Here is a 14,443-nt window from a genome sequence, read left to right as displayed (position 1 = left end):
CAGCTCTCCGTCTAACGGGTCCGTTGAGTTTCCTAAATCTGCTGGGATTTACCCTGTCCAGAACTGAAGTAAACTCTGTTTAAGCTGGTTTCGAGAAACGATTCGCCTGGTTATCTGACGGCCTACATCCAGGTGTCCCACCCTTCTTCCCCCTGTGAATTAGCCAGACTGAGCAGCCTACAGCCAACTAGTTTCACAGAGCACACCTGTTAACGGTCGCTCGTTCTCTATTTTGCAACGTGCATTTGTTATTGAACCAGGTAGGTTTTAGTGACTCGGGCGAGTCCCAAGGATGAGGTTTTAAATATGGGCTACCAGCAACCTAAAAACATTTTCCACCTCTTCCTCTCCAGAATCAAACATCACAGCTATTTTACAACCATCAAAGAACTTTAAGGTGACTCATTAACTGAATGTCCACAACATCTTTTAGATTTTCTTTATGCTAAATATTTTATTAGTAAGGCATTTTTGCAAGGGTCAGTACAGCTTAATTCAGTAGCAGAAATAATCAAATAAGTAAAATCAATCATCTAGTCTATCTTTCCCTACTGCTGATACTGAGAACTAAAAAAGGGAACCTTTGAGAGAGACGGACGGAGTTTGGCGCCTCGAACCCCAGACCTGGCACGATGATGAAGAAGGTGTTGCAACAGGAGGAAGATGTTGATCGATGAAGGCCAGGATCTCCGCAGGTCTGATGAGCCTCCTCTCCGCATGGATGCTGAGGTCACACAGGACTTGGTGCTGGCAGGAAAAAAGGCACCAGTTCTTCTTCCTTGTCTTTGTCTTCATCTTTGTCTTTGGGGTCAGAACCCAGCCGATGAGAGAAGTGCGATTCGAAGCCACAGATTGTGGGCCAGACGGGTTGGTCTCCATGTGCAGGACAGTCTCCGGCTCCGTGGCCCCGGCTCTTCTTCAGCTGCAGAGTTCTTTGTCCATCTCGATCTTGGCTCGAAGCTGCCCGGAGGATCCAACAAAAGGTTCCTCTTTTGCACTCACCTTATATAGGGTTCATCCACCCCCCTGGTGCGCCTGCTGTCTGCTTAGACAGATGATCTCATATCCATCACTGTCTTACAGACATTTCCTGATGTCTGTGCCAATGTCTCAGGGTTGCTCAACCTCCTGTGTCCCTTGCCTGCACAACCTTTCACCTACTCTCTACCTCCAACATATCAGTGATGTTTAATTGCAGTTACACCTTTTTACACCATTTCAAGTTTAATGTCAAAATCACATTTATATCACATTTATTTTCTTTAGCTTCTCTGATTTAGCATTCATTTATAATTTTATAACCATAACTTATATCACATTTATTTTCTTCAGCTTCTCTGATCTATCATTCATTTATGATTTTATAACCATAACTTATTAATTATTCTTATTATAATCTTAATGTGAGTTATTACAGATGTTTTTCTGAAAAGAAACCAAGAATAATACATGATTCTAATTATTTACTACTAAAGTTACAGTTACTTGTTTTTCTTGTAGTTCCCACAAATATAAGTGTATTATTACAAGTAAACCAATATTCATATAAGTATTTTACTTTGAATCTTATCCAATTACTAATAATGTTTAGATTTAATTTTTTAAAACTTTCATGCTTTAAAATAGTCTCAGCTATTTTTATAAATCTGCAGGCTGGAAACTTCCTCTTTTTCCAGGAAACCTGCTTTTCCTGTTTAATGACTCTCTCTGACTGACTATGATTTCTTATGATTAGATAGAAAAAAGTAGAATTAAAGCAAAGTTTGCATGAGACAAAAACAACACACACAACCAGATTTATTTTATTGACACTTAAGTCTACTGTTGGGCCTTGATATCACTTGAGTGATTCATTTTAAAGATAACTTTATTATTACTGTTAAACTAAAATCTCTAGCATGGGGAAGTGGGATGAGCTCGGATTTTCTTGACACCCCCTCCACGAGGTCAGACCTTTCACATGCTGGGAGTCCATCACCCTCCTGCAGTTCGCCGTCCTCATCCACTAGAAAGAGAAGAGGTTCGTCTGGGATGTGAAGATGCAGATTCTTCATCCTCAGTTTTCACAGAGGGCTCAGTGTAGTCATCAAAACTCCACTTCTCTTGACACCCCCTCTTTGGAGTTTTGATTTCCCCCATGAGGTGATGAATGTCGAAGAAAACTTGGATCGCTCTGATTCTTCTACAGGAACCTTCGCTGGATGAACTGTCGGTTCTTCAGGATGTGGAATGGTTCTTTAGGGAAGATGGGCTGAGACAGAAGGCCTCAAAAAAAAAAATCAAATTCTGGCTGTTCAGCAGAGCAAAGCAAAAAGCATAAGCATCATGACGCTTTATCCGTAAGCATGATCCTTTTCCATTTTAATCCATCAGGTTGTGACAGGAGTTCTTCTTTAGCATAATCCAATTTCTTCACGGCCCTCCCAGTCCAAAGCCTTGAAGTTGTTCTTTGAACGGCAACCTTCCTGTAATAGTGGCCAGTCTAATATAGGATGGCATGGTGCTTGATTCTCTGGCCATCTTCTTGTAATGTTCTGGTTCGCTGTAGCTAAGAACTGGCTTGAGCACTGCTTCCTCATGGACCCCTTTCTTCATCAGTAGTACTGTGTTGAAGTTCAGTACTTACTTTACAAAATCTTGGGCGTTGAATCTCAGCTTGATCACCGTAGTTGCAGGCCGATCTTGAGCTTTAATCCAAACTCTCTGCCCTGTTTTCAGTGACACTTCAAGCTGCAACTTCCCTTTTCCTTCTCTAAGCAAAAAGGAGGAGTGTCTTCGCCTCCCTGCTTTCTGTGACGTGAACGGAGTTCCTCTGCAGGGGAAGACCTGCTCTTCTAGCAGTTGTCACTGTGTCCATCAGCACCAAGAGGTACTTCTCACCTCTCTTTCCTGTTGTCCCCATTGGCTCTGCTACGTCCATGCAGACTGAACCCCATGGGACTGTGCTCTTGATGAACAAACCTTCCATCCGCTGCCCTCGGCGACCTGCGTTGTATTGACCACACACTTCACAGTCCCTCAGCACGCGTTGGACTTGTTTCACTGGGATCCAAAGATCTTGCTCCTCCAGCTCCTTACGGGTAGGTCGCACGCCTGCATGTCCAAGGGCCTCATGCACGCTCCGCACGACCTCGACCACGTACTCTTCTGGGACCTCCCGTCCTCTGGGAGTACTGTCCCACTTCTCGGTACCGACAAAGACGATCTTCCTTTGTTGGACATAACAGTCCACTTCATCATTCCCACGCCAATGAGCTCCCTCATGCGTGTGTGCTCTTTGATGCTCAACTTCTATCTCCAACTGCATTTTTAGCTCAGCAATCTTTTTCCACAAATCTTTGTGTGCCACGGGCTTGCCCTTTGCAGTCTCGAAACCATTTTCTTCCCAAATGGCCAAGTCCTCTCTAAGGGCCTGAGCACAGTAGTAACTGTCAGTTACTAACCTGGCACTCTTGATTTTCCTTTTCACCAGCTCCAGCAATCCTTCCAGTACTGCCGTTACTTCTCCGGCTTGAGCACTACCGGGAGCTTTTCCTTTCTGACGGCATTTCTCTCTGCCATCCTGCTTCAGAATAAATCCCCAGTATGCCGACTGGTCGGACCCCTTTCTGGATCCATCGGTGTAGATTGTCCATTCCGGTTGTTCTGGCTTCTCAGATGTCTCTTACGGTCGTTTCTTACTGGTGGGTTGTGCTGGCCCAATTTCAAGCTCCGGGTCCAGCAGGATGTCTTTAACCATGTCTGCGTCTGTGTGATGATGTCAGCTGCTGGTGTTTGTTCCTCTGTTGCCGGATGTCTTCTCGATGGCTGCAGTGGAGGACGCGGTGTGCTTCCTCATCCATCGTCGGCTGATGACACCTTTCTCCGTCTCCTCTGCATGGTTGCTGGCTGGTCTGGTCAGCATTACATCACGAACCACTCCAGCAAGAGTGAGCCAGCTTTCCTTTGTCAGGGGTTGATGTTTCAGTTCCTCATTCTTGGAACCAACTTCCCCACTTGCTTCAGGTCTGAGTCACAGTAGCTGTGTAGAAGCTGATGCAGTTCTGTTGAGGTCTCCTCCTTTTCCAAACGATCTGGACGGCCGGCTTCCTCCGGTTTCTTCCCCAGATTTTCCTCCTCGAAGTGATCATCCATCACTCCGTCTCTCTGTCGGTTCGAGTTGTCTATCCCCCAAAGCCTCTCTTTAGCCTTCGAGCAGGGATGGGTCTAGACTATGTTGGCTACTAGCTTCACTGTCTGGATCCGGTCATTTATCCTCAGTAGAAGCTTTCCCTCACCTGTATGCTATACAGTTACTGCAAGGGTTGTGACTGACGGCCTTATCAGTCACCATTAACTCTATTCCCTAAGAGTTAACCATCCAAGTGAGCTATTCAGAATCACACATCTGTTTTTACTGACTTGGTTTATGGGGCCCTCCTACTCCGTTGGAGTATCTCTCTAGCATGGGGAAGTGGGATGAGCTCGGATTTTCTTGACATACGTATATAAAACATTAGTATAAAGGTCAAAGGAAGAGCTGAAATCATGTGCACTTAGAGCAGGGGTTGTAGCAATTCCAGCCACTCATCAGATCCCTGAGTGTCTCACACTCGCTCAGACACACACACACGCGGCAGCCGACTCTGAAGTAAGTAATGGCACAAGCCAAGCCTGTCAGATGAGAATCATCTTAATTAAATCCCAGTGACAATTCTAACAGGAGGCAGCCATGACTGATGACTGGGATGTGCCGCTGGTCACATCACTGGAGTACACTCTATTTTTACTCCTCTCTTTCACTCCGCCTTCCCCCACAATCTAATTTCCTCGCTCGCTTTTCCTTCCCATCCCTTGTTTTTCCTGGATACGCCTCTTATCTCCTCACACACTCTTTCTGCTGACCTTACCCCTCCCTGACATTCCTCCAGCTTTCCAACCTGTTCTTCAACTACAAACCATTTTAGTCCCACCATCATCATATCTTCCTTTCTCCATAGTTTTCTGTCTTTTCTCTGTCTTTTTTTTAAAATTCACACTTCAGGGAAATGCCCTTTTCTCAAGACACTAATCAGTGAGGAATTAATCAAATAAGGGAAGCTGATAGAGAGGATTTTCTAGCACTTGAGTGAGATGCTAATGTAGCACTCTTGTTTTAAAATCTGAAGACATATTAGCCGTTTATTTCTCTCTCTTTTTTTTTTTTTTTACATATTGTTTTGTAAACAGCCCTGAATCATTTTCTGCTTCAACCATAAATTTCAAGTTTTGTTTTATAACCTGACATGGATTTTAAGCTGCACCACAATTTTTTTTTTTGCTTCTTGTTCTTTAATATTTTCTAAGAAACCTCCAGGACCTCAAGAGAACAGCTGGACTCACAGCTAAGTCCTAAATTATTCATACTCCTGGCAGATTTGGCCTTAAAGTAATCTTTGAATTTTTCCAACATGACTCAGAGGTTTTATTAACGTTGTGGTGTGGCCTGACGTGAATCTGATAGTGAAGTTAAAAAATGAAAGCGGTGGCAGAGATTTCTTCCTGCCTGCAGGCGTCAATATCAACAATAACTCGGGAGAATTTTGAATTAATATACGAGTTAAGCAACAACGTATTATTTCCCTTTGGGATAAATAAAGTATTTTTGAATAACAAAGAAATCTCAATATGCTAAAATGTCGAACATGTTTAGTGTTTAAAGTTCAAAGGGTATGATTATTTTGCCAAAGCACCATATGTTTTTCTTTAAGTTGTTATCCAGGGACTGACATATTGAGGAGATTACACTCAGTTTCAGTATTTCATGAAGGTTTTGGTTCAATTAAACACAAAATAAAGCCATAAACTATTGCAGTCAAGAGAAGCTTTGCTCAAAAAACAGCAAAGCCAGGAAACTGAGACACACAATCACCTGAGTGTGTGTGTGTGTGTGTGTGTGTGTGTGTGGTGACAGATATTCCACAATTACACGTGGTCCAGCTCTCTGCCAAGTAATCATGCAGTATTACCATGATTATGATGCACCTCATTAATTAGCTAAATTAGTCATGAAAACAGCCCCCAGAATAAGCACAAGATTTCAAATATATCATCAGCCATAAACAGTGTCAAAAACAGGAGGTTTTTCAAATCATACAACAGCCTTATCATTTAAATAAAGATTCAAATGATGAAACATAACCCGTGTCAGAGAGGTTTACTAACCGGTATGCCATCCCCAGGGCCCAGGCGCAAGCAGCGCAGTACAGAGAGTCCCGGACCTTTGCCTCCTTCATGTCGGAGAATGTCTTGACGGGGAAGAGCCCAGTAGTGGGGCTCTGGTAGTTCAGGATGGTTGTTTTTACTGGATAAAGGCAGAAGAGAGAAAGAGAGGAGCAAAATGGATCTTAGTAAAACTCCAGTGATGGCTGCAGCCTCAGGCGCCCGTCTACTCATGTCTTACGTTGTTTGTTTGTCATTTTCTTGTTGTTGTTGTTCTTTGGGTGGGCTGCACTGAAACTCATTTTCTGTACAGTCCACTTGGTACAATGTCAATAAAGGCTGATTCGAATGATTCTGGTTCTGAAAACTGAAGATCAACCGGTTTAATGTGAAGTTGTCGTTGATTTCGAATGGGAAAGAAAACATAAAAAACGGTGATGCAAAAAAAACAATGTATGCATATGTACAAGGAGAAGTAACAGATATATGGGACAGACTGAAGTTCTTCATCCATAAGATAAAATCTGTAAACATTTCATCTCATTCTGCACAGTTCTCTGCTTTGAGAGGGAAAAAAAAAAAAACGTCTTCAGATGCAGATTAAATTTTAACACCCTTTTAGTTTTTGAGGGAGTCAAAACTGCAATTTAAATAAAAAAGGTCTATGTCTATGACCCTCACATTTAGCACAAAAGCATGCAGAACAAAAAAAATAATATTAATAAGAGTAGCAAAAGGGCTGTGATAAACGAGAGAGACTTGGACACAACATGTCGAACTATGGTCCTTGCAAAAAGGACAAACCTCCTAAAGAGCCTGCAGACGAAATGTCAGCAGGCTATTCAGGTTGAAACTGTTTTAATCTATTTCGTTCCTGTTTTGTTTCTTTTGGACTGAAAAACGTTACAAAAAATAGAGATTTGAACAAGACAGAAACCCTTTTGGTCCTTTATTCTAAGAACTGTGGTTAATCTAGTTTTGGTCAACCAGTATTCATTTCTTTCTGTACTACTTGAATGTAAAAGATGAACAGGCTCCTCGAGCAGAATATCAGCAGCTTTCATCTTCTTATGAATCTAATTGAATACACTGCATTAAACGCCATTAAGTTACGAATAGGATAAGTAAATGTGGTAATCATTGTTTTCGTTTTCATTTTTTGACTACAGAAGGTCAAAGCTGACTTTCCATTCAAACTCCAGCTTCTTTCAGTCCTTGCGAGTTTCACAACAGAAGCGACTTGAACCAAAACGCTAAAAGTTGGATTTAGCATTTAATCGTTTCCGTCAGGACATGCGTACTCTCCTCGTTTCGTGTTGGAGCTTTTCAGATGTTCAGCCTGTGCCGGTTTGCTGGCTCCACGCTGAGAGCACAAAACAGAGCCGTCGTTACACTGTTAACAGTTCAGTTTTTGCCTCAATAACTTTGTGTCTTTTTCTCTTCTTCTGCATCAACGTCAAACAGGAAATGAGGAAACGAGCCAAGGAAACTTCCTCCTTTTCAGTCCCTCATGTTGACCTTAACCTGAAAAACCTTTGCGGTTTAGATTACTAATGTAGAATGAAAAAAAAAAAGAGCCATAAACTTTACACCCACATTGATTTAACAATGAATCTTCCTAAAAGCATCTGAAGTATAAACCTGCCAACTGTAAATACAAATATAAATCTGTCCTGCCCTCTGGTAAATATCTCTTGTGTCTGATTGTGTCTAGATACAGAGTAGTGACTAAACAGATGGTGAACAAGTATCAGGTAATGCAGGCAGATGGCAAACCCTGTAATTTTGTCTAAGTTTAGCAGGTGTTAGATGGCGAAAAGCAGACTCGTTTAGATTTACAAAATTGACCATTTCTGGCAACGGGGCTAATCTACTTCAAAAACAGTAGCATCCCCGACGTGATTATGTCTGCTTTCTGCCTCATTTTGCTTTTGGTGTACCCGTTAAATGTGTCCTTGTGTTCGAAAAGTAGCTGCAGGTTTAAGTGATCCCATGCCTCTTTTTACAGTGATCAGGAATCTATTTGCTGGATGGTTGCAATTTTGTGAGAAAGCAATTTTGCACCCCTGACTGAATATTTCTGTATTTCTTTTAGCAAATTGGATTTTTTTTTTTTTTTTGGCAAAGATAACCTGTGTTCATACAAAATGTTTTTCATTCATAAATTTACAAGCCAATAAAACCATCTTATTACAGTCTGAAAAAGAACAAAAAAGTCAAACCTAAAGGTAAAGCTCCCAGTAAATTATTGATTGAATGTGTCAGAAAATACGGTTTTCACTGGCAAAGACAATTAAAAAAAAAAATCAAAATAAAAGACTCAAAGTGACTGAGTCAAAATTCAGATGTAGATCTGATTAAGATGCTCTGACATGACCTTAAATATGATATTCATGCTCACATTTCCTCCAAGCGGGCTAAAATTGATAACATTTATCAATGGAGGATGAGCAAAATTGATGCAACAGCTGATTGTGGTTATTGCTAACTGCTAAGGATGGCACAGCCTTTCCTCTTCGTAAATAAGAGTTTCTTGCTGCAAGGCAACAAACTGTACTTCTACATTGTTAGGAATAAAATCTAGAAGGTGGTGCATGAATTTGTATTCAGCTCCCCAGGATATGGTGAAATTCTATATCCTTAATTAAATTAATTTGTTATGGTTTAATGAGACAAAATATGAATAAAAGCTTACAATGTGCAAGGCAGCAATATGTACGCTGGATCTGAGCTCAACAGCCCGCTGCTATTCATTTTAATCCCCACAGTTCCACCTTAAGCTAGTAAAAATCCCAGCATCAACAAATCGTTCTAGTGAGACCTGAGAGAGAGGAAAGCTCCACAGCAGATAATGACCAGTCATTTCTTTGGGAAGAAAAAAAATGGGTCTAAAACATTCAGCCGGGGCTTTATTAGGAAAATCCAGCAACAGAAGAAGACAGAGCAGGAGTAAGATTTGAAAAAAAAAAAACGTTGACTGAGGTTTAAAGCATAAACACATCATAGTCCTCTAAAGTATCACACAGTGACACAGAGAGACGCGTCAGGCAGAGGTCTTCTCAATGATAACTAATGTGTTCAGAGAGACGGCTCCATTTTTCCTCCTAACATTATTCCACTGCTAATGAAAGGCCCGTCCACTGCGGATCGCACTTTGACTCAGGACGAAAGAGAGGGAAGGAAAAAAAGAATCAAGAGTGACTGCAAAAGAGACAGAGGAGGACAGACATTATGATGAAGGTGTGTGTGAGGTGGTGTGAGCACGTCCAGTGGAGACAGAAAGGATGTACGAGTGTGTGAGAATAAACAGTGGAAGTAGTGTGTACTAGATGGAAATGACGGACTGGAGCGGTGTGTGGGTGAAGTGGGGGTGGCTGTCGCGTTGGCAGAGATAAAGTGATTAATGGGATGAATTAGACGGATTAATAATAAACCTCTCAAAAAGTCCACCTCCTGGTAAAGTACTAATGAAGTACCTGGAACACACAAACATAAAGATCTGTGCTGCAACCAGCTGGCGAACGCTAACTAAACTAAATTAAGTCTGTAATGCTCTTTTTATTTAATATTTGTAAAATTATGTTTAATTCAATTTTTTTTTTATTTGATAAAACATTGCTGCAGCTCATACCATCAAAATGTCTCCAAAGACTCGTTGTAGATGGAGATGCTGTGGGCAGCAAGGCTCTCCAGTAGCAGTCAGTCTTGCAGCAAAACCGTAGAGGCCTCTGACTGAAGACACTGTTGCTGTATGACAGCATCATGACTCTCGTGATATGCTAACAACTGAATTTAGCAGAAACATGTCCTGGCTGACACACATTGTTAGCAAGCAGTGCTAATCCATCTCATTTGCTTTTGCTTCTTTGAATTTCTATCTGTATGTTTGGAAAGCAGATCATTGGAGTAGGAGATCATAGAGTATTATTTGAGCTTTTGAGATTCTAATCAGCTGCATCAAGGTAAAAAAAAACAACAAACAAACAAAAAAAAAAACGCAATACCTTGTTGCCACGGTGACACATCATGGGAAGAGGTCAAAAGTAAAATAAAATAGAGCAAAAATTCGGCCAGGTGCACAGCTTCTAAAACAAGAGCAAATAACTGTCCAAATGTGAAACGTCTCAACCTAAAAATGATGAACAGACGTTTAGAAAAAGAATAAATCAGAACTGGCTTTACAGAGTTACTCTACATGCTGCCACCATGAGCGAGCTATTAGCGAGAACACATAATCAATGAGTCTGCATAGAGTAAATTATTTTAGGTTAACAGTGTTAGTCTAGATGAAGCGCTATGCCAAAGATTTCACCCAGTTCTTAGAATTTTCTTAAAAAAAAAAAAAACAAATCTCCATTTTTCATGTAAGGTGAGAGGTGATTTGTTTCTGCAATGCTTTGGAGAGATTTAACAATATATTCTGGATTAAAAAGTAAAGTAATGAGCATAAACAATGGAGGGGCTGAATGTTGTTTGGTCTCGGGCTAGAAGTTTCTCGGCATGCAAATCATCTGTTGTTGGGAGTTTTCTGCGCCGCCATCCATCAAGCTAATGTCCCACTAAATCAGCAGCTAATGTCTCAGGCACACACAGGCTGCTCTTTCACAATGGGCCATTTCACTGCTCTGCCAGGCTGAAGAAATGATAACGAGAAAAAAAACAACAACAAAAAAAGAAGAAGAAGAAGCAACGTGATACCTTTACGGAGATATCATGAGAGCGAAATAGAAACGCAGCCTGCTGTGATCATCATTTATACAAATGTTGAGGCTGGCAGAGTATTTTCAATTGCTTCAATTGGTGGGTTTTTGTCAACATGGATAAAAAGCAAAACAAAATAAAACCTTTATTAGCCGTTTTTCTGCTAGCTGGCAGTGTACAGCAACAGGTAGGGGAGGGGAGAATAGTTCTAGAGTAAGAAAAAAAGAACAGCAGAAAAAAGAAAATCCCGTCTTTTGGGCAACATTATCTGGCAACTCACAGGAAAGAAATGACAGAAGTTTGTTGTGGTATCGAGAACATAACTTTTCAAACTTTATCTAAAATGTACATAAAAAAAGGCACAAATATTTTCCCTTCTAACAAATAACCTATTTTTATTTCCTTAATGTATTTATTCATAAAATAAGAAAATTAAACATTGTTCATTTGCATAAATGATTATTTTTTTATACTCAGAACATATACTTTACATTAGATTTTTGTTTCTTTTTTGGTTTAGATTTAAATTCTGTATTCCACCACCTTTTCCCAGTCAGACTGCTGGTTTGCTCAATAGAGTAATTAAGGGACAAATTAACCACATGCACTAGGGCAATACAGTCATTCCTGTATTGGGATTTAATGGCTATTTTCTATTTGTGTGACCAGATTTCCCTACAGCCCACACACTGCAGCATTAATGAAAACATTTACAACTCCACTGTGTCTTTTAGCACTATTAAGGTTAAGATGTGTCCCACAAAGTGACTTTTTATCTCTTTCACAGAAGGTGAAGGGGACGGGGAGCTTGTGCTCTGTTGTCTCTACACCAGGGCTCTAAGCCAGCGCCCTGTTGTGTTATGGAGACACACTGTCCCTCCAAACCATAAGGCCCCTCTAATCCATGCAAGCAGCTGGTTTTATGAGAAAAGTCCTTTTTGACATACCTTTTAGAACTGTCGCTATGTCCTGACAATATAGAACAGATAATCTGTTCGGCTCAGTCACAAACAACCAATCAGAGGCAGGAGGAGGGTCATAGCGCTGCCAGTCACCCTTTTGTAAGCACCCTCTTTCTCTCTGCTATGCTGCAGCCTCTTCCTGTCAATGCTAATGCTAATTAGCATGGCCACCATTGATGGTGGATAAATGGTTTTCCTGTAATGGTAAGCTGTTTCTCTACACGAGGTCGACTGACAGCTCCGAGCCCCTCCTCCTGACTCTGATTGGTTGTTTTTGCCCAGGAGCGGCGCATTTAGCTCTGGGAAAAGGTAGAGGAAATTGATCTTTTCGCATATTATCTGTCTTATCCAATACTCGCACAACATGGTGACATAATAAATATGTAAAAAAAAGTGACATAACCCAGCTTTAAGTAAGTTAACATCCATTGCAACATGCTGTAATGAATGTTGTTACATTAAAAAGTGTTCAACGTTTAATGTCTGACATACAGTATTAGTATTCATCATAATTTTTTAATCAAATGCACTGCACAAGTAGCGGTCGTCGTTTTTTAAGACAAACTCTCTCTTTCAAAAAATACCAGAGACAAAGCTCCACGTTTTTAAAAAATAAATCCAGGACAAAGTCTGGATGTGACCGAAAGCGTGTAAAATGTGGTGAAAACTGTGAACCTGTAGCTTCTACAACTCTATTTAAATATCACACAAATGAAACCAATAAAGAAAAAAAAACCTTTTACTCCCATTTTCTAATCAGTGCGAGCCCCACAGCTTACAGCAGCCTACCTTCTGCCACCAGCGTTATCAGGGAGCAGAGTGAGTCAGTCGAGTGGAGCCATATTGGCACATAAATGAGAAACCAGAGAAATAGCAAAGGGAGGGGGGGAAAAAAAATGAATGATGAACCGTAAGAGATGGAGGTAAAGCTTCCCTTACTATTCTCTTCTTGATAAGAGAAATATAGTGCTTAATCATAACAGCAGCAGCTTAATACCGCTGCTTTCGACTGAGCTGAAGGCAACACGGCACAGCTCACGAAAAAATAAATAAATATGGAGAAAATCTAACTGGTTTGATTTGTCATTGTCATCCAGCCTCAACCCTCTCCACCTCTTTTTCTTGCAGAAACTGAGCGAAAGCAGGTATATTGGCGAAAGGGCCTGCGCGCCGGCGATAACAATGTTGGCTTTGTTCCCTGCTGGGATTGGATTGGACGACGGCTTCCAGCCGCCACCCAGCACAACAATTAAACAAGCTCGCTGTTTAAGGTGCCGTTCCACAGTCTGGCAGAGGCCTTTTTTTTTTTTTTTAAAGAATCTATGAGGTTTCGACAAAACCGCTGCTCTAGGCAGTGCTGCGCTCACTGATAGCAACAAATTGGTTTTAACTGAGAGCTACACCTGTTGCTCACTCAGCTTCCTGCATTGTCTTCTCTCATTTTCTAAATGAATGCGAGCTAATGAACACACGCAAGCCTTGCGCTGACTGACCTTACTGAATGCATAAACTGAGGAAGAAACATACACCGATTCACCCCCCCACACACAAACACGTGGCCTCCATCAGAGCTGACCAATGGGCTGTGTCATATCTGCAACAGGAGTGTTCATGGGTAAAATTGGTCCATCCAGCCCTGAAGAGACGTTTTCTTCACAGGATACATTAACAATCCGGACGCGGTTCCAACGGGGCAAACTTTGATTCTGCTGAGTTTAAACTGAGCCAAGATCCAGAAAGACGCGAGCTGGAGGTCACTCACGTCTTACAGTAGGTCTAGGAATGAAGTTGAATAAACTTTTCAGTCTTGCCATTGTTTGCTAGCATTCTGAAAAGCACTTGAAATGAAGACTACCTTTGTGTCGCATCTTTTAAGTGCAGTTCCAATCAAAAGGATTCACCTCCTTGGAAGATTTACCCTCTCTATTCATTTTACATATCAAAAATTTCATGATTAAGAACAACAAATCAAGCAAAAAGTCCAAAAAATTGGCCTTTAAAAAACAAACAACTTTGTCTAAGTTTTGACAAAATTAGAAATTTATAAAAATATACCCCCTCGAATAAGTGATTGCACTTATTCGATTACAGTCAATGAAATCTGTTTTTCATCTGCAGGTTTAGGATGTATTTTTTCTCATAAAAAAATATGAGAAAAAATATTTTCTCATATTCCCCTTTCAGGCAGACCCTTGACTTGAAAGGGGCTTGACCCCTTGAAAGGGGTCAAGTCAAATAATAACTTGACCCCTTTCAAGTCATTATTTGGTAGCTGCTGCAATTACGTTGGCATTTTTTCTTGCGTAACTGTTGGAGCTTCGTCAGGTTGTTTCTGAACTCCTTAAATCCAGTCACAAATCATCTTTTTGTGGGAAAAAAGCAAAATCATGTTGATCATGATTGATTTGTAAAAGCAATAAAAAGGGTATAACATGAGTACTTTCTATAGGGAACGGCATGCGTCTTGTTTTTGATGCGCTCCCGTTTTGAATAGTTGTGTAAACTGGAATCGGTGGTGTGGACTTCACAGTGTCAGGACTGGGGTCTTCATAGATTAAGTAATATTAGCTCATGCTTGTCATATTTGGGTTGCAGAGAGC

General features: G+C 41.0%; 1 protein-coding gene across 3 annotated transcripts in view; it reads right to left on the bottom strand.

The window, feature by feature from the left end:
- The window catches only part of phkb (phosphorylase kinase, beta), a 111,136-nt gene that overhangs the window by 85,552 nt on the left and 11,141 nt on the right, over positions 1 to 14,443 (bottom strand). For all 3 annotated transcript variants that reach the window (XM_028013888.1, XM_028013885.1, XM_028013884.1), the window contains one exon: positions 6,184 to 6,322. In XM_028013888.1, coding sequence (XP_027869689.1) covers positions 6,184 to 6,322 — 139 coding nt within the window. The remainder of the gene's footprint in view (positions 1 to 6,183; positions 6,323 to 14,443) is intronic.

Source organism: Xiphophorus couchianus, chromosome 4 (assembly GCF_001444195.1).
Source record: "Xiphophorus couchianus chromosome 4, X_couchianus-1.0, whole genome shotgun sequence".
Lineage (NCBI taxonomy): Eukaryota > Metazoa > Chordata > Actinopteri > Cyprinodontiformes > Poeciliidae > Xiphophorus > Xiphophorus couchianus.
The sequence above is the reverse complement of the archived record's forward strand: the minus strand, read 5'-3'. Positions and strand labels throughout refer to the sequence as shown.